Genomic DNA, 20,542 nt, shown 5'->3' with positions numbered 1-20,542 from the left:
CATAAAAGTTCAAACGTCATGGAATTTCCCCACAGGGAAAAAAATTGCATACCAGGTCCTTTAGGTCTGGTATGGATATTAAGGGAAACCCCACGCCAAAATTTAAAAAAAGAAATGGCATGGGGGTCCCCCTCAAAATCCATACCAGACCCTTCAGGTCTGGCATTGATTTTAAGTGGAACCCCGCACCAAAATTAATGAGAGCGCGCCCCCCCCCCCCGAACCGTACCGGTTCACATGCCCTCAACATTGGGAGGGTGCTTTTGGGTAGCCGTAAAGCCCCTCATCCCCACAACCCTTGCCCGATGGTTGTGGGGGTCTGCGGGCAGACGGCTTATCAGAATCTGGAAGCCCCCTTTAACAAGGTGACCCCCAGATCCTGGCCCCCCGTGTGAATTAGAAATGTGGTACAAATGTACCCTACCATTAAAAAAAAAAAAAAAAAAAAAAAAAAAAAAGTGTCAAAAAAGTTAAAAAAACACAAGAGATGGTTTTTGACAAGTCCTTTATTAATTTCTTTTTCTTTACGCCGGTTCTTCCATCTTTTCTTCTGGTCTTCCTTTGGTGTTCTTCTTCCTCCATCTTCTTCCTCTGCTCTTCTCGTCCCGCATCTTCCTCTGGCTTCTTCTCCGCTCCGTCCGCACGAGTTGACCTTTTTTTTGTGAAATTGTAGGGTTACATTTGTACCCCATTACCAATTCACACGGGGGGGCCGGCATCTGGGGGTCCCCTTTTTAAAGGGGACTTCCAGATTCCAATAAGCCCCCTGTCCCATCAACATGGGGACAAGGTACTATTGGCTACTGGCCTCTACGTAGTCCCGTCATACATGTATGACGTCACCTCGTTCCGAACGATCAAATTTTCCGAAAAACTTTGTGCAACCATGTGTATGCAAGACAAGTTTGGGCCAAAATCCGATGGAAAAAATCCAACGGATTTTGTCGTTGGAATATCCAATGGAAAAAATCCAACAGATTTTGTTGTTGGAATATCCGACCGTGTGTACAGGGCTTAAGAGTTTCAATTTGTATGCATTCAGGCAGGCCCTTGCACTACAGGTTTTGGTAAATCTGAAGACCAAAAAATCTGCAGAAAATCTAATAGTGTGTATGGGGCCTTAGTGTGAGCCCACCTTGAACCTAGGGGACCTGATTAACCACTTACGGACCTTCAAATAAAAGTGGTCTCTGCAGAAGGTTCTCTGCGAGATCACTTATCGGGTAGCAAGAGAGGGCCCCCCCCCCGCCGCGCTCCGGGGGTCTCTGCCGCTTACCGAAGCCACGGAGATGATCGTGTCCTCTCATGTGAACAGCCTGGAGCCAAGTCAGGGGAAGAGGGCCCCCACTTGGCTCCATAGCATTGACTGGCGGAAGCGATATCAAACGTCACTTCTGCCCAATGCTCTTAAAAGGAGAAATTTGTTTTTTGTTTTTTTCAAATTACATTTATTTTTACTTTTATTTTTGCATTTTAGTGTAAATATGAGATCTGAGGTCTTTTTGACCCCAGATCTCATATTTAAGAGGTCCTGTCATGCATTTTTTTCTATTAAAAGGGATGTTTACATTCTTTGTAATAGGAATAAGAGCGACACAAATTTGTTTTTTTTTTTAAAGGACAGGGTCAAAATAAAAAATAAAAAGTAAAATAAATAAAGAAAACCTTTTTAAAAATTGTAAGTGCCCCGTCCCGCCGAGCTTGCACACAGAAGCGAATGCATACATGGGTAGCGCCCGCGTATGAAAACGGTGTTTAAAACCACATATGTGAGGTATAGCCTTGATTGTAGAGGGAGAACAATAATTCTAGCACTATACCTCCTCTGTTAGTCAAAATTGGTAACCTGTAGACATTTTTAAACATCGCCTAAGGAGATTTTTAAGGGTAAAAGTTTGTTGCCATTCCACGAGCGGGCGCAATTTTGAAGCTTGACATGTTGAGTATGAATTTACTCGGTGTAACGTTATCTTTCACAATATAAAAAAATGGGCTAACTTTACTGTTTTTTTTTTTTATTAAAAAAAGTATTTTTTTCCCAAAAAAGTGCGCTTGTAAGACCGCTGTGCAAATACGGTGTGACAGAAAGTATTGCAACGACCGCCATTTTATTATCTAGGGTGTTAGAAAAAAAAAAGTATAATGTTTGGGGGTTCTAAGTAATTTTCTAGCAAAAAACTTGTAACTTGTAAACAACAAATCTCAAAAATAAGCTTGGTCCATAAGTGGTTAATTTACAGTATTTTCAAAGCTGGCAAAACTTGTGTGCAGTGCATATATAATTTGTCAAAGAATTGGTATTGCTGTCCATGTATTTTTGTAAATTTCAAAGCTCTGCCACACAGCACAACACTATGTGGCAGGTGATTTTCTCAGTTGCAGTTAAAGAGGAAGTAAACCATGCGCATGGGAGCCACCACTAACGGCATATCGCCGCTAGCAGCGGCATGCTTCTAGCTGCGATAGTGCGACTGCACGCCGCTGCCTACAGCGCATGCGCCGTAGACAGCGGTGCCTGTCTTTTAGTAAATATCTCCTAAACTGTGTAGGTTTGGGAGATATTTCTTGGACATACAGGTAAGCCTTAATCTAGGCTTACCTGTAGGTCAAAGTGGTTTGTAAGGGTTTACAACTACTTTAAAAGGGGTTGTAAACCTTCACGGTTTTTCTATGCATTAAGGTGAAAAACCTTTTGTGCTGCAGCACCCCTCAGACTCCCCCCCCCCCCTTTTCTTACCTGAGCCCGATTGTTCCAGTGACGGGGACTAGCACAGCATGCGGCTCTGGTGCTCCCTGGCATGCGGCACTAGTGAACACTGACACGTTTCACCGGTTTGCATTTATATTAAATGCCTTCAATTTATATTATATGAATATGCATTTATATTAAAATGCTTTGTATATATAAGGCTGTAACCTATCATACCGTGTGTTATGTATGGCTTGCTGGCTGCAGAATGAGGAGTGTGATTTATGTTGAAGTAGGCTTGTTCCCAAGGATTCATGGGAAATGTAGTCTGGAGAGAGAGAGAAAAGAGAGAAGAGAGAGAAGAGAGAGAAGAGAGAGAAGAGAGAGAAGAGAGAGAAGAGAGAGAAGAGAGAGAAGAGAGAGAAGAGAGAGAAGAGAGAGAGAGAGAGAGAGAGAGAGATTTTTTTTTAAATCCCAGAGTTCTGTTTTAAAATTGTAAATTACACTTTTAGGGAAACTGTTGTGGGCTCCAAAACTTGTTTTTTTTGTAACTTTGACAGATCCTCGACTAATTGAAGCTTTGATTGCTTAGAGGAGACATGTTATTAGCATACCTGTTCACCTCGGTGTTCACTACAGTGGTGTGAAAAAGTGTTTGCCCCCTTCCTCATTTCCTGTTCCTTTGCATGTTTGTCACACTTAAGTGTTTCGGAACATCAAACCAATTTAAACAATAGTCAAGGACAACACAAGTAAACACAAAATGCAATTTGTAAATGAAGGTGTTTATTATTAAAGGTGAAAAAAAATCCAAACCATCATGGCCCTGTGTGAAAAAGTGATTGCCCCCTAAACCTAATAACTGGTTGGGCCACCCTTAGCAGCAACAACTGCAACCAAGCGTTTGCGATAACGTGCAATGAGGCTTTTACAGCGTCCTGGAGGAATTTTGGCCCACTCATCTTTGCAGAATTGTCCTAATTCAGTTACATTGGAGGGTTTTCGAGCATGAACGGCCTTTTTAAGGTCATACCACAACATCTCAATAGGATTCAGGTCAGGACTTTGGCTAGGCCACTCCAAAGTCTTCATTTTGTTTTTCTTCAGCCATTCGGTGGTGGACTTGCTGGTGTGTTTAGGATCATTGTCCTGCTGCAGAACCCAAGTTCGTTTCAGCTTGAGTACACGAACAGATGGTCGGACATTCTCCTTCAGGGTCTCTTGGTAGACAGCAGAATTCATAGTTCCTTTTATCACGGCAAGTCTTCCAGGTCCTGAAGCAGCAAAACAGCCCCAGACCATCACACTACCACCACCATATTTTACTGTTGGTATAATGTTCTTTTTATGAAATGCAGTGTTCCTTCTACGCCAGATATACTTGGACACACACCTTCCAAAGAGTTCCACTTTTGTCTCATCGGTCACTTTTTCACACAGGGCCATGATGGTTTGGATTTTTTTTCACCTTTAATAATAAACACCTTCATTTACAAATTGCATTTTGTGTTTACTTGTGTTGTCCTTGACTATTGTTTAAATTGGTTTGATGTTCCGAAACACTTAAGTGTGACAAACATGCAAAGGAACAGGAAATGAGGAAGGGGGCAAACACTTTTTCACACCACTGTATATCCAAAACTTCAAATATCAGTTCCCAAAGTGTTTTTCTGTAAAGCCATTTTATCTATTCATATTCAGAGTAGCCATTGACAAATACTTAAAGAAGCTTAATAGTTTATATCCCGATTTCTTCTTTTACCCCTTTTTTGAGTATAACAGAAGTCCTCTGGCGCTAAATATCCTGAGTGGTAAAGGTACTACATTGCATTCAGAAATAAACAAGATGAAGTGAAATAGATTTATAAACCCACTTACCTGCTTTTTTTCAAAAAAAATAAATAAAAAAAAAAAATAATAATAATAATAATAATAATAATAATAATAGAGTAATGGAACTTACTCTCCGTTTGCTTTTCCACCCAAGTATTAATCTCCTTCCTGACATCTTCTGCACTATGAGCGAAATCCACAGATTGTATTTTAGCGTGAAAATGTTTCTTGATTAGTTGAGAGTATTGCTAGGACAAAGGGAAAAAAATAAAATTAATATAATTATAAATATAATATATATATATATATATATATATATATATATATATATATATATATATATGCGCCAGTCAGGGCCGGCGTAACCAATAGGCAGCCTCCTAGGGTGGCAGGATAAAGTGACTCGGGCTAAAGTGTCAGGCTGTATCCTGTCTCCACTGTCCTCCTAACCCCACCCTCACTCTGCTGCTTCTCCAATCTGATACACTGCCTCCCATTTGTGCCCATCTAATCCCGTCCACATGCCATCCACATACATGCCATGCACTTGCTCTGTGCTGCGAGAGGAGTTCTGTGAACAGCTGAGTGGCACTTTTCAAACAATAGATTCCACAGCCCTGAGGGACACCAGACTGAATGGGGGAGACATGATTGGCAAGTGAGACTTCCATCCCCAGAACAACCCCCTTCTCTGTTCCCACCACTTTGTGCTCTGCACCTTCTCCCCCCCTTTCTTTTTTTCTCTCTAGCGCCCCCCCCCCCCCCTCTTTTCCTTACATCTCTCTTCCTCCTCCTCCTCATCCTCCCCTCTCCCTCATTCTCCCCCCTCTCGGCTAGGGCCTGGCCTGTCCATATATAGTGGACGAACTTCCGACGGGATGTTTCACAACCGCGAACGTGGCCAACAGTTTGCGAACCGGAAAGTTTGCGGCGGACCCCATTGACTTTAATGGCAGGTGAACCTTAAAAACCTCCAGGTCATATTTTCAGCTACAAAATACTTACTAGCTGTGCACAGATAGTCCCACATATGGACACAGACAAAACAAAAGTATTAAGTGAATTTGGGATCGATAAAGACAAGCATTCTTTTTTTTATCTGTGAAATTTTGACAATTCAGGAGTGCATGAAGGCCATGGAGGAGAGCCAAGGTCAGGGCAGGCTATGAAGGGGGTGCAGGAGATGACCAGTGCCACAGTCAGGGCAGCACAGTCCTGTGCCAGTGTCCCAGTGTGCCAACCTGTGCTTGAGCCCCTCCCTCTGCCTGGCCCTTACCCCCACCTATGCAGGGCTCCACTGCGGTGGTCCGGAGGTGCCAGTCCAGTGCTGATCCTCAGCCTGCTGATTGGCTTCTCCGCTGATATCTCCATCACTGTCTGAAACCAGCACCATGATAGAGCCTGAGCACTGACACCAGCACCGTGATAGAGAGCACTGGCACCAGCACCGTGATAGAGAGCACTGACACCAGCAACTCACTGCGGGACCCAAAAATATGACATCGCTCAACCTCTTCAAACAGGACAGTACCGGCATATAGTACGGTGTGCTTTTTTTGTACAAGGAAGTGAGCCAAAAAGGTAGACAAAAGGTCTGTGTGCTCGATTATATAAATTGTTTATAGAGTTATGCATATACATGGTCTACTGGTCACATGTGTTGAATTCCTCCGAGATCCATGCCTCATTCATTTTTATAAATGTGAGGTAGTCAACACTGTCGTGAGCTAGGCGAGTGCGCTTATCGGTCACGAACCCCCCTGCTGCGCTGAACGTCCTTTCGAACAGCACACTGGATGAGGGGCAAGCCAACAGTTCCACTGCAAATTGGGCAAGCTCTGGCCAGAGGTCAAGCCTGCCCACCCAGTAGTCCAGGCGTTCTTCACTGCTCAGAGCATCCACATCAGCCGTTGTAGTCGGATACCTGGCGGTCTAGGCATTCCCTGATGCTGGATCCGGATGAGACCTGTCGATGGGTCGGCTGAAAGATTGACCTCATATCAGAAGTCACTAACACATCTTCAAACCGCCCTCTTCTTGCAGGCACTGTTGGATTGGTACCAGCAACTCTCTCTGGGAGTGGGAATTCCTCCTCTACCAGTGCACGCAAAAGCAGAATGCAGCAGTTGTCGAAGCAAGGTCTGTAAGTGCTCCATTCTGACAGCCCTTTGTGATGATGGTAACATTTCCGCCATTTTGTGTTTGTACCGGGGATCTAAGTACGTTGCCACCCACTACTGGTCCTTGACCCTTATGCTTTTTATACGGGGGTCCCTGTTAATACACTGGAGCATGAAGGCCCCCTATTTGCACTAAATTGGAAGTGGTGTGGTGGCCTGGCTCCTGCTCATCATCCAGGATAATGTTGTCGTCCTCGTTCTCCTCTCCCCATCCATGCACAACAACAGGGATCCCAGAAAGGTTTAAAGCATGCTCTTCTTGCTCCTCCTGATCCGCCCCGGCACCATCCTCCTCTGACTCCTCTTCAGACTCCTGTTGTTGACTTGTCTGAGATAGAGTAGCCCCCCCTGGGAATTCATCCAGCATTGCGACTTCCTCATCTTCCTGCTCCTCCACGGCTTGATCAATGACAATGCAATGCACGCTCCATAAAGAAGGCACAAGGTACCATGTCACTGATGGCGCCATGGCTGCGACTGACCAGTTTGGTGATCTCATCAAATGGCCGCAGAAGCCTGCATGCGTCGCGCATGAGCAGCCACTGGCGCAGTGAAAAAAACCAAGCTCCCCATAACCTGTTCTGCCGCAGAGTTCGTACAGGTAGTCATTAGGCTGCTCCAGCAGAAACATGCAGTTATCAAGCATATAGAAGGTTGAGTTCCATCGCGTCGGCCAATCGTAAATAAGACGTCTGACCGGCAGATTGTGTCGCCGCTGAATGTCAGCAAGGCGAGCCTTGGCCGTGTAAGATCTTCTGAAATAGGCTGAGATTTTCCTTGCCTGCCACAAGATGTCCTGGACCCCAGGGTATTTGACAACGAATCGCTGCACGACCAAGTTTAAGACGTGTCCCATGCATGGCACGTGCGTAATTTTGCCCTGTTTCAATGCGCTAAGCAGATTGGCACCGTTGTCACACACCACTTTACCAACTGTCAAATTGAGCAGTGTTAGCCACTGATCTGCCTAAGAACGCAAAGCTGAAAGGAGTGCAGGGCCAGTGTGGCTCTTGGCGTCCAGGCACAACAGACGCAGCACAGCATGGCAACGTCTCACCTGGCATGTCAAATAGGTTCTGGAAAGCTTGGGCAGCGCAGTGGAAGAGACACTAGCAGGGGAAAAGGAGGAGTCAGCCGAGGAGGAGAGGGAGGAGGATGGAGTAGGAGGAGGAGAAGAAGAGCCAGGCCTGCATGCAATCCGTGGCGGTAAAACCAAATCTACATGGGTGCCACAGGTTAAATGCTTGACGGCCGTCAGAAGGTTCACCCAGTGGGCAGTAAAAGTGATATACCCTCCCTGCCCGTGTTTGCTAGACCACGTGTCTCTGGTCAGATGTATCTTGGCACCGACACTGTGTGCCAGAGATGCATTCACTTGCCGCTGAACATGGCCATATAGCTCTGGGATGCCCTTTCTTCCTGGGACCTTCCATTGTGGTGTTCCAATGGCCACCCATTTTCGAAAGGCCTCCGAGTCCACCAGTTTATATGGCAGTAGTTGGCGGGCTATCAGTTCTGACAAGCCAGCCATCAACCGTTGGGCAAGAGGGTTATCCGGCGTCATGATTTTGGCCCACGGAAGCCTGCCGAGGCTGGACGGTGAGAGCCTGGAGTGTGGCTTTGTGGGTAACGTTGCTCCCACTGGGCTCGGTGATGGCAGCTCATGTGCCTTTTTAAGGTGATCATCCCTAGGTGAGTGTTGGGCTTACCGTTGACTGCAAAGGCTGCAGATGGCAACACTATTGTCAGCAGCGGACATATTAAAAAAAGCCAACACTGCGGAGCCATGTGCCGGCGTCCATGATGCCTCACTCCTGATACATTAGCAGTCTGCTTTGTCCCTCCTGTGCAATCTAAGTTCTGCCTGCTTCTCCTCCCTATCTGCTGGTCCATATCTCCCTCTGAACTGCCCTCCTCTTCCTCTCTTGTGGGCACCCACGTGACATCACTAGACATCACCTTCCCCACAGCTATAATTAGAGATCTCGGAGTAAGCAGCAACACTAGGGGGAACAACCTCCTCCTTGGGCTGATCTGGGTACTGTCGTCAGACTGCTGAGTGGCGGTTGTTGCTACCACCTCTTCTTCAATGCCAAGAGTGGCTGGGCATCAGCAATGTCTTGTGATGGATAGAAAAATAATTCCTATGACTCAAGCGGAAGGTATATGGTGGTGGTGGGGTTGGTGGTAGTGTCTTTTGGGGTGCACACAGCAGAGAGTGAAGAAGAGGATGCAGATGGACAGAATGAGGAGGGTGCAGCGGAGTAAAGCTGAGTGAGCCACTCAACCAACTCTGGTGCATCCTTTGACGTAATCACACACGCCTTCTGCAATTTGCCACTTTGGCTCAAGTCTGTAGCTCCTGCCCTACCCCTACCACCCCTGCAGAAGGGCCTGCCTCTTCCTCTGCCTGTAATTTTTTTAAATGACCCTGTGACAAAAGTCTCTAGAGAAGTGCAGTATGTATGTGGAAAGTATATTATACATGTACAAGCCTATATACTGTACACCTATAAAAAGGACCTTTGTGGACCTAGTAGCAAGTGATTTGCAGACTGTCCCTGCTCAGAACACCAAACTGTCCCTCAGTCCCTACACTGATAAAAGACAGCTGCAGAATCGGGCAGCACAGCAGTCAACAGTGCACCATAATATACTTTCTATATTTGAAAGAAAGTATATTATACGTGTACAACCCTATTACACCTATACCAGTCCTTAAAGGGCCTTTGTGGACCTAATAGTAATAGCTAGTGATTAAACTGACTGTCCCTGCTCCACACAGTGTCCTGTCCCTACACTGACAAAAGACAGCTGCAGAATCGGTCAGCAGTGCACTCAGCAATCACCAGCACAGCAGTCAGCAGCAGTGCACCAGAACCCTATATACTGAACACCTATACCAGTCCTTAAAAGGACTTTTGTGGACCTAATAGCCAGCGATTTGTATCACTACAGTCTGTCCCTGCTCCACACAGCAACCTCTCTCTACACTGACAAAAGACAGAATGTAAAATGGCCGCCAGATCAGGTCTATTTATAAGGTAGGGGGAATTTTCAATTGTCCATGTGCTGAAATGTCTCAATTGGCTGTCCTGTACCCCATGATGGATGTGTCAAGGGTCAAAGTTCTTCACAATGTAAACGCATATGTCCGCCGCGCGAACAGCGCCAGAAACCCTCCGGTTCGGTGAATTGCGAATGACCAAAATTCGCTGCGAACCGACCGCCGGGTGAACCGCAAGGCCATCTCTATCCATATACCACCCTATCCATGTTCTGGCCTGTCCATATACCACCCTGTCCATATACTATGCTAGCCTGTCCATATACTATCCTAGCTCTATACTACCGTAGCCTGTCTATACACCTGTGGACCAAGGCTGGTGTGAGGAAGTGAGCTGGCGTTACCACTATTTGCCTTCAGGCCAAGTCCAGAGGTGCAGACCTGCGGACCACAGCTAAAGAAATAGTGACGAGGCGCCGCAAAAATCTCCAACCCGCCACCTCCACTGTATACATGGGCAGGGGCAACTTGGACACGACTTGAGTATGAATCACAGCGCGACTTGGGGCAACTTACAACGAAACTTGAAGTTACCTCCAGGGCAGGGGACTTTGCCAGTGGCCAATCACATAATAATCAGCTCTGTGGGAGGGAGGGGTTTGCCTAGAAAACTATTTTTACTTCCTGGAAAGTTGCTTCAGTTAAGACAGGGGATCCGACTTGGAGGAAACTTCCATTGAAATCAATGGGTACAAGTCGCCTAGAAGTCGGATTGAAGTAATACAGGAACCTTTTCTGAAGTCGGAGCAACTTCAGTAGAGTGCATTAAGATGGCTCTAATTCACTTACATTGATTTTATCATGTCGCGCGACTTGGGACGACTAGGGGCAACTTGGGGTGACTTCAAGTCAGATCCAAAGTTGCCCCTGTGTGAATGGACTCTTACTGGGGGCACCAGGAACAGAAAAATAAATAAAATCTTCCCATGGGGACACCAACAACAATAAAACCTGACAGCATTCCCAAAGTGATCCTACTCTATCCCAAATTGGAAAACAAAATGTATGTAGGCATTTAATTATTTTTGCCATTTATATAGCATAACAATTTACATGGTGCTTTACAGAGTACATAAAACCATTTCAAAATGGGCTCACAACCTTGCTTTGTCTTGGAAACTGCAATATAATGGTATGTGCTTAGCTCCGAAGCAAACTTCATAATGGTATTACATGAATTAATAGTCCCAGCAGGCTAATCACACAATACTACAGTCATATATACAGCTTCTCTGTTTATTATTTCAGTTGAATCACTGGATAGTGTTTTGAGGTTTAAAAATATTCAACCTGTACATTGATAGTTTAAGATTTGCAAGTGAAGTTGTGGTTCTAAATTCCTTACCTGAACAATATGGTAGCTCTTTTCGCTGTATAGCCTGTTAGCGGATTTCAGAATATATTTGTTGCTGGGTTGATTGACATTTGAAAAAAGCTCTTCAAAAGCTGCAGGAATATTTTGTATGTGTCCAACGCCTAGAGTCTGTGGATAGAGTTGTTAGTTTCTTATATTATATAGTTCACTTTAGTTTGCTTTAATGCATCTTTTAGGTGCACACTGTACCAATCTTTAGAGAACTAAAGAAAGAAAAATAGACAGATTCAATAATATAGTCATTAAAAACTCATAAGAACAGAAATCTTGAGAGACATTTTTTCCAAAGTTATTATTGGCTATCAAGATGAAAATACAGTAATAGAGATAACTTTGTATACCTGTAATTGTATGGTTTGTTAAAAATTCTGGAAATAAAGTATTTTTTAAAAAAACTGTCAGACTGGCTGGGGAGGGAGGGCACTGACTTTTTTGTCTTCGTTATAGCTACTATTCACTTTTTTACAGCAGCTTCAAAGAAGACCGGAAGCTTTTAAGCCCAACAGTACTGCTAGAGTGACAGGAAGATGATGGGACATTCTTGCAGTGAAGATTTCTACAGGATCCAGCTGCCTGAACAACTTGAAGTATTTTTTATTACAGGTAAATCAGCTCACTAGTTATAAAGAATGTTTTTTTTTGTGGCTAAACTTAAGCTTTTAACCACTTAAGGACCACCTCCTGCAAGTTTACGTCGGCAGAATGGCACGGCTGGGCACAATCACGTACCTGTACGTGGCTCTTTAAGTGCCCAGCCGTGGGTTGCGAGCGTGCACCCGGTCCTGAGCTCCGTGACAGTGGCCGCGGGACCCGTGGAACCGATCACCGCTGGTGTCCTGCAATTGGGTCACAGAGCTGAAGAACGAGAAGAGGTATGTGTAAACAAACCTCTCCTCGTGCTTCCTAGTGTGGCTGCCACCGATCGTCTGTTCCCTGTTATAGGGAAAGACGATCAGCGACCTCACATGCCAAGCCATGCCCCCCCCACAATAAAAAAAAAAAAAATCACACACGTCACACTTAACCCCTCCCCTCCCCCTAGTGGTTAACTCCTTCACTGCCAGTGTCATTTACACCAGAATCAGTGCCATTAAATAGCACTGATTGCTGTATAAATGACAATGGTGTGTCAAAAATGTGTCAAAAATGTCCAATGTGTCGGCCATAATGTAACAGTCACAATAAAAAAAAAAAAAAATAAATAAAAAAAAAAATAAAAAAAAAAAATAAAATAAAAAAAAAAAAAATCGCTGATCACCGCCATTACTAGTAAAAAAAAAATATTTACAAAATAGGGGATAGCTTTATAGCATTTTTATTAACGCTATAACTTTTGCGCAAACCAATCAATAATCGCTAATTGCGATTTTTTTATTTTTTTTACCAAAAATATGTTTGAAGAATACATATCGGCCTAAACTGAGGATAAAAAAAATTATATATTTTTTGGGGATATTTATTATCGCAAAAAGTAAAAAAATATTGCATTTTTTTTTCAAAATTGTCGCTCTATTTTTGTTAGCGCAAAAAATAAAATATGCAGAGGTGATCAAATACCACCAAAAGAAATCTTTGTGGGAAAAAAAGGACGCCAATTTTGTTTGGGTGCCATGTCGCAAGACCGCGCAATTGTCAGTTAAAGCGACGCAGTGCCGAATCGCAAAAAAGGGCCTGGTCCTTTGGCTGCAAATTGGTCCGGGGCTTCAGTGGTTAAATAACTTTTACTATCAAACATTTCTACGATTCTGTCACATTCAAGCAGCTTTTGGGACAAACTTGAGTGGATCTAGAATGCCAATATTACTCTGAAAATACTCGCAATAAACGTGGCAAGACTGAGACAGCCAGTTAGGCTTAATTTACACGTTTTTACAACCTCTCCTGAACGATTTAACTTGACAGATAGTAACCCACGTTTAAAAACGTCAGTTTTGCCGTGTTTAAATGCAGCGTTTGCGTTTAGAAGCGTTTGAAAAAATAAAACCGTATTTTTTTCAAAATAGCCAAAAATGAAAAACGCCTGTAAATGAAAAGCGGCTAAACACAAGTAACCATGTTTAGCCGCTCTTAGCTGCATTTAGAAGCGCTTGGCGCTGGAAATGCCTCTAAACTCAGCGTCTGAACTCATTTTTTTGCTTTTAAAAAAAGGCCTCTAAACTCTACTGCCTAGAAACAACTACAAGGCCTCATATACACTGCTGCTGCTAAACGGACATTTAGGAGCAGTTGGGCATTTGTTTTCAACTGCACTCTCCTCTGTTATCTTATCAGTACATGTACACAGGTTTGTTTATATTCGTTTCTAGGCAGTTGAGTTTAGAGGTTTTTTTTGGAACGCAAAAAAATGGGTTCAGATGCTGAGTTTAGAGGCATTTTAAAGCACCAAACGCTTATAAAACGCAGCTAAAAACGGGTTTATAAGCATTTACAGGCGTTTTTCATTTTTGCCTATTTTGAAAAAATTGTTTCTTTAAACGCTTCTAAACACGAATGCAGCAAAACACCGCTAAACGCGGCATGCAAGCGTGGATAAATGGACGTTTTAAGCGTGTGTTACTATTTGTCAAGTTAAAACGTTCAGGAAAGGTTATAAAACATCCCATGTACATGAAGCCTTAGGCCCCATGTACACGGGATGCTGCTAAACGTACGTTCAGAGGCAGTTGGACATTTTTTTTCTATGTCACCATGTACACAGTCTCGTTTGTCGCTTTTTTTTCTTTGAAAGCAAAAAAATGGGTTCAGATGCCGAAGATTTCCACGTTTCAGATGCTAAACGTGACTAAACTCTGCTGAATGCGTCTAAACCCGAGCTTAGCCACATTTCGTTTATAGGCGGTTTTCGTTTTTGCCCCATTTAACTACTTTAACCACTTCCCGACCAGCGCACGACGATGTACGTCGACAGAATGGCACGGGCAGGCATATTGGCGTACAGGTACATCCAATATTCAATGCCGCCCTGCCATCGGGAGCACGCCGCCAGCGGCGCGCTCCCACGCTGGTCGGGACCCCCGTGAGTCCGGTCGCGGGACCCGCGGACTCGATCGCCGCGGGCATCCCCGCGATCGTCTCACGGAGCGGCCGAATAGAGGAAATGCTGTGTAAACAACATTTCTCCATTCTGCCTAGCAACTAGTGACGCTGATCTCTGCTCCATGTGATTGGAGCAGAGATCAGTGTTCACTAAATGAAAGCCCAACCCCCCCACAGCTAGTAACACACCCCTAGGAACACTTAACCCCTACACTGCCACCCACTGGTTAACCCTTTCACTGCCAGTGTCATTTACACAGGAATCACTGCATTTATATAGCAGTGATTACTATATAAATGACAATGGTCCCAAAAATGTGTCAAAAATGTCCGATGGGTCCCCCACAATGTCGCAGTCCCAATAAAAATCGCTGATCGCCGCCATTACTAGTAAAAAAAAAAAAAAAAAAAAAAAAAAAATTATTAATAAAAATGCTATAAATCTATCCCTATTTTGTAAACGCTATAACTTTTGCGCAAACCAATCAATAATCGCTTATTGCGATTTTTTTTACCAAAAATATGTAGAAGAATACGTATCGGCCTAAACTGAGGGAAAAAAAATGTTTTTTTTATATATTTTTGGGGGATATTTATTATAACAAAAAGTAAAAAATAATGCGTTTTTTTTCAAAATTGTCGCTCTATTTTTGTTTATAGCGCAAAAAAAAAAAACGCAGGGGTGATCAAATACCACCAAAAGAAAGCTCTATTTGTGGGAAAAAAAGGACGTCAATTTTGTTTGGGAGCCACGTCGAACGACCGCGCAATTGTCAGTTAAAGCGACGCAGTGCCGAATCGCAAAAAGGGGTCTGGTCTTTGACCAGCAAATTGGTCCGGTCTGCAAGTGGTTAATACAAGGTATTTTTACCCCCTTCCTGCCCAGACCAATTTTTTGTTTTTAGCGCTGTCAAACTTTGTCCTTTTTTCCCCACAAATAAAGCTTTCTTTTGGTGGTATTTGATTAAATCTGCGGTTTTTATTTTTTGTGCTATAAACAAAAGAAGAGCGACAATTAAAAAAAAAAAAAAAAAAAAAAAAAAAAAAACACAAACACAATATTTTTTACTTTTAGCTATATTAAATATCCCACTTTTTTGTAAAAAAAAAACGATTTTTTCCTCAGTTTAGGCCGATTATGTATTCTTCTACATATTTTTGATAAAAAAGAATTGCAATATGCGTATATTGATTGGTTTGCGCAAAAGTTATAGCGTCTACAAAATAGGGGATAGATTTATGGCATTTTATTTATTTTTTTCACTAGTAATGACGGCGATCTGCAATTTTTTTTCATGACTGTGACATTGCGACGGACGCATTGGACACTTTTGACACATTTATACAGCAGTGTAAATGTGACTGCAGAGAAGGGGTTAACACTAGGGGGCGATCAAGAGGTTAATTATGTTTCCTAGGGAGTGATTCTAACTGTAGGTGGAGGGGACTCACAAGGGGAGGAGACCGATCGGTGTTCCTCTGTACTGGGAACACACCATCGGTCTCCTCTCACCTGACAGGACATGGATCAGTGTGTTTACACACACAGATCCATGGTCCTGCTGTGTTCACGGGCAATCGTGGGTGCCCGGTGGGCATCGCGGCCACTGGGCACGTGTACCGGATCACAAGCAACGCAGCGGGCATGTGCTGCCTAGATGGCCGGGAAGCACAGGACGTCATATGATGCCTACCCAGGATGGGAGATCCCTCCTGCGGGCGTCATTATACTATGGGCGGGTAGGCAAGTGGTTAAAAAAATTTTTTTTTTTTTAAATGCACACGAGGCAAAACGCCGCTAAACGTATCAAAACGGACGTTTTAAACGTGGGTTAGTATCTGTCAAGTTAAATCATTCAGGAGAGGTTGTAAAAACGTCCTGTGTACATGGAGTCCAATAGTCTTTTCTAGGCAGTTGAGCTTAGAAGCATTTTTTGGAAGGCAAAAAGAAAATGGGTTCAGACGGATGTTCAGAGGCATTTGAAAGGCCAAATGCCTGTAACAGCCTGTAAACTCTGCTAAACGCAGTAACTCGCCTTAGGGAAATTATTGGGACATTTATGCTCTCTTTGATGGCTCCCTGCAGCCCCCATATGCTCATGTTGTGATTGCCAGCTGATATAGTGAACGATAAAAAGGCAATGGTTTTCTATTTTTCTTGGCTACTTACCGCATATTTCTGAAAAATGTTTATTGTCATGTACTGGACTTTTTTCTCTAAGAACAGGTGTAGGTACTTCCCCTTACCAAGTCTCCAACTCCTACACATCTCTGAGCACCATCCCTTGGTTCCACCCCCTACCCACCTCCCAGTACTGCCCCTTTTAGAGAATATAGAACCAAGTATCATTTTGTGAGGAATTTAAGGATAACATTAAAAGCAGTAAATAGATCCTCTGCAGCCAGAAACAATAGACCCCCCCCCCCCCCAACATAAAATGCCCCCTCCTCAGGGCCAGATTCAACCTATCAGATGTGGGGGTGCAGTAAAAAAAATGTCAGGGGGCAGAGGATGACAGGGCAGTGTACAGGGGGTCAGCAGGGCAGAGGATAGGGTCAGCAGGTTGTAGGGCAGTGTACAGGGGGTCAGCAGAAAGGAGGACAAGGTCCGCAGGGTGGAGGATGTGGGGTCAGCAGGGGAATGTATAGGAATCGGTAAGGCAGTGTACTGGGGGTCAGTAGGGCAGAGGACAGGGGTTAGCAGGGCAGAGGACATGGGTCAACAAGGAGGAGAACGGGGTCAGCAGAGCCAAGGATAGGGGTCAGTAAGGCAGTGAACAAGGGTTAGAAGGGCAGTGTACAGGGGTCAGCAGAGCCAAGGATAGGGGTGAACTGAGCCAAAGACAGGGGTCAGCAGCGAAGAGGACAGGGGTCACTGCTAGCTGGAGAGCGGGCAGGGGTCGCCACTGGCAGGAAAGAGGACAGGGGTCACTGCTAGCTGGAGAGCGGGCAGGGATCGCCGCTGGCAGGAGACAGGGCGGGGGTCACCGCTGGCAGGAGACAGGGCGGGGGTCACCGCTGGCAGGAGACAGGGCGGGGGTCACCGCTGGCAGGAGACAGGGCGGGGGTCACTCCAGGCAGGAGAGTGGACAGGGGGTCACTCCAGGCAGGAGAGTGGACAGGGGGTCACTCCAGGCAGGAGAGTGGACAGGGGGTCACTCCAGGCAGGAGAGTGGACAGGGGGTCACTCCAGGCAGGAGAGTGGACAGGGGGTCACTCCAGGCAGGAGAGTGGACAGGGGGTCACTCCAGGCAGGAGAGTGGACAGGGGGTCACTCCAGGCAGGAGAGTGGACAGGGGGTCACTCCAGGCAGGAGAGTGGACAGGGGGTCACTCCAGGCAGGAGAGTGGACAGGGGTCACTCCAGGCAGGAGAGTGGACAGGGGGTCACTCCAGGCAGGAGAGTGGACAGGGGGTCACTCCAGGCAGGAGAGTGGACAGGGGGGTCACTCCAGGCAGGAGAGTGGACAGGGGTCACCACTGGCAGGAGAGTGGACAGGGGTCACCACTGGCAGGAGAGTGGACAGGGGTCACCACTGGCAGGAGAGTGGACAGGGGTCACCACTGGCAGGAGAGTGGACAGGGTTCTTTCTACCATTCCGGCAGTTTACACAATAATGGTCATTTAGGTCATTAACAACCATTCATATCTCTCAAGATCACATACATTTCGAAATGAACTCTTTTAGCATCTTAATAAGACACACATATCCATCATTACTCAGAGTACTTTACCTAGCTCCCACTTCCCCATCCTGCACTCCACTTTTCCTGTCTCCCTGCATGTGTTCTTTAAAAAGAAAAAAAATATGTCCTCTTTCTTCCCATTCTCCTGGTTCATCTCTCTACTTCCACAGGATCTACTATTGCTATTCCATTTCTCTTCAAACCCAAATCTCACATTATCTAGAAGTTTAGGCCCTACCTCTAAGTGTACCAGATTACCCTCTATGTTAGTTTCTCCCTAACCAATCAATATTCAGCTTGTGATCCTCACCTAAACTATAAATTGAATCCAGGTTGTTGGAGAAAACAAAGCTACAGTGGTGTGAAAAAGTGTTTGCCCCCTTCCTCATTTCCTGTTCCTTTGCATGTTTGTCACACTTAAGTGTTTCGGAACATCAAACCAATTTAAACAATAGTCAAGGACAACACAAGTAAACACAAAATGCAATTTGTAAATGAAGGTGTTTATTATTAAAGGTGAAAAAAAATCCAAACCATCATGGCCCTGTGTGAAAAAGTGATTGCCCCCCTTGTTAAAACATACTATAACTGTGGTTGTCCACACCTGAGTTCAATTTCTCTAGCCACACCCAGGCCTGATTATTGCCACACCTGTTCACAATCAAGGCATCACTTAAATAGGAGCTGCTTGACACAGTAAGGTCCACCAGAAGATCCTTAAAAGCTACACATAATGCAGAGACCCAAAGAAATTCAGGAACAATTGAGAAAGAAAGTAATTGAGATCTATCAGTCTGGAAAGGGTTATAAAGCCATTTCCAAAGCTTTGGGAATCCAGCGAACCACAGTGAGAGCCATTATCCACAAATGGCGAAGACATGGAACAGTGGCGAACCTTCCCAGGAGTGGCCGGCCGCCCAAAATTACCCCAAGAGCGCAGCGACGACTCATCCAAGAGGTCACAAAAGACCCCACAACAACGTCCAAGGAACTGCAGGCCTCACTTGCCTCAGTTAAGGTCAGCGTTCATGCCTCCACCATCAGGAAAAGACTGGGCAAAAATGGCCTGCATGGCAGAGTTCCAAGGAGAAAACCACTGCTGAGCAAAAAGAACATCAAAGCTCATCTCAATTTCTCCACAACACATCTTGATGATCCCCAAGACTTTTGGGACAACATTCTGTGGACCGATGAGACAAAAGTGGAACTCTTTGGAAGGTGTGTGTCCAAGTACATCTGGCGTAGAAGGAACACTGCATTTCATAAAAAGAACATTATACCAACAGTAAAATATGGTGGTGGTAGTGTGATGGTCTGGGGCTGTTTTGCTGCTTCAGGACCTGGAAGACTTGCCGTGATAAAAGGAACTATGAATTCTGCTGTCTACCAAGAGATCCTGAAGGAGAATGTCCGACCATCTGTTCGTGTACTCAAGCTGAAACGAACTTGGGTTCTGCAGCAGGACAATGATCCTAAACACACCAGCAAGTCCACCACCGAATGGCTGAAGAAAAACAAAATGAAGACTTTGGAGTGGCCTAGCCAAAGTCCTGACCTGAATCCTATTGAGATGTTGTGGTATGACCTTAAAAAGGCCGTTCATGCTCGAAAACCCTCTAATGTAACTGAATTAGGACAATTCTGCAAAGATGAGTGGGCCAAAATTCCTCCAGGACGCTGTAAAAGCCTCATTGCACGTTATCGCAAACGCTTGGTTGCAGTTGTTGCTGCTAAGGGTGGCCCAACCAGTTATTAGGTTTAGGGGGCAATCACTTTTTCACACAGGGCTATGATCGTTTGGATTTTTTTTCACCTTTAATAATAAACACCTTCATTTACAAATTGCATTTTGTGTTTACTTGTGTTGTCCTTGACTATTGTTTAAATTGGTTTGATGTTCCGAAACACTTAAGTGTGACAAACATGCAAAGGAACAGGAAATGAGGAAGGGGGCAAACACTTTTTCACACCACTGTATGTATATTCAATACATTCAGAGCACTGGATTTTGATGAAGTAACTTTTACGTTTAACCCCTTCCCGCCGAGCGTACCCAGATATGCGTACTGGGCTTTCGGGGGTTATACCAGGATGATGCCCACAGCTGCAGGCATCATCCCAGTACCATTGTTTAGAGCGGGTGATCAGCTTTCTGAAGACAACAACCGATGCGACTAAAAGCCACTCAGTTGTTATCCCGGAGGAGCTGGAGGGGACATCCCCCCCCCCCCCTCCTCGCTGCTCTTCCCGGGCCTCCCGGTGGCACGTGGGGGGGGGGATAGACGATCCACCGCTTCCGGCAGCTAGTGACAGACTGGAATGAAGTCTCCTTCATGTACATACGGAAGCGATGTCAAAACGTCACTTCCTGTTAAAATCCAGCGCCATTGGCAGCCGAGTAAAGAAATATACAGTATTCAGATACACAGTTTTCGGTGATCTGAATACTTTGAAGTGCAAAGGAGGGATTTGGGGTCTTTTAGACCCCTGATCCCTCCATAAAGAGTACCTGTCACCACATATTACTGTCACAAGGGATGTTTGCATTCCTTGTGACAGCACTAAAAGTGCTAAAAATTTATTTTATTTTTTTTAAAAACACAATTTAATAATATAAAAATAAATAAAAAAAAAATGTTTTTCTTCAAGCCGCCCCTGTCACCACGAGCTCGGGCA

The 20,542-nt window shown here is 44.8% G+C and overlaps 1 protein-coding gene across 3 annotated transcripts in view; it reads right to left on the bottom strand.

Moving 5' to 3' along the window:
- Positions 1–20,542, bottom strand: part of LOC143996811 (leukocyte elastase inhibitor-like) — a 127,764-nt gene that overhangs the window by 9,692 nt on the left and 97,530 nt on the right. For all 3 annotated transcript variants that reach the window (XM_077492086.1, XM_077492088.1, XM_077492087.1), the window contains exons 4-5: positions 11,115–11,252; positions 4,653–4,770 (exon numbers count right to left, since the gene is read on the bottom strand). In XM_077492086.1, coding sequence (XP_077348212.1) covers positions 4,653–4,770; positions 11,115–11,252 — 256 coding nt within the window. The remainder of the gene's footprint in view (positions 1–4,652; positions 4,771–11,114; positions 11,253–20,542) is intronic.

Source organism: Lithobates pipiens, unplaced genomic scaffold (assembly GCF_037356315.1).
Source record: "Lithobates pipiens isolate NorthernLeopardFrog02 unplaced genomic scaffold, aLitPip1_a1.2 Scaffold_19, whole genome shotgun sequence".
NCBI classification, from domain to species: Eukaryota; Metazoa; Chordata; class Amphibia; order Anura; family Ranidae; genus Lithobates; species Lithobates pipiens.
Note: the sequence above shows the minus strand (reverse complement) of the source record. Positions and strands in the feature narration are given on the sequence as shown.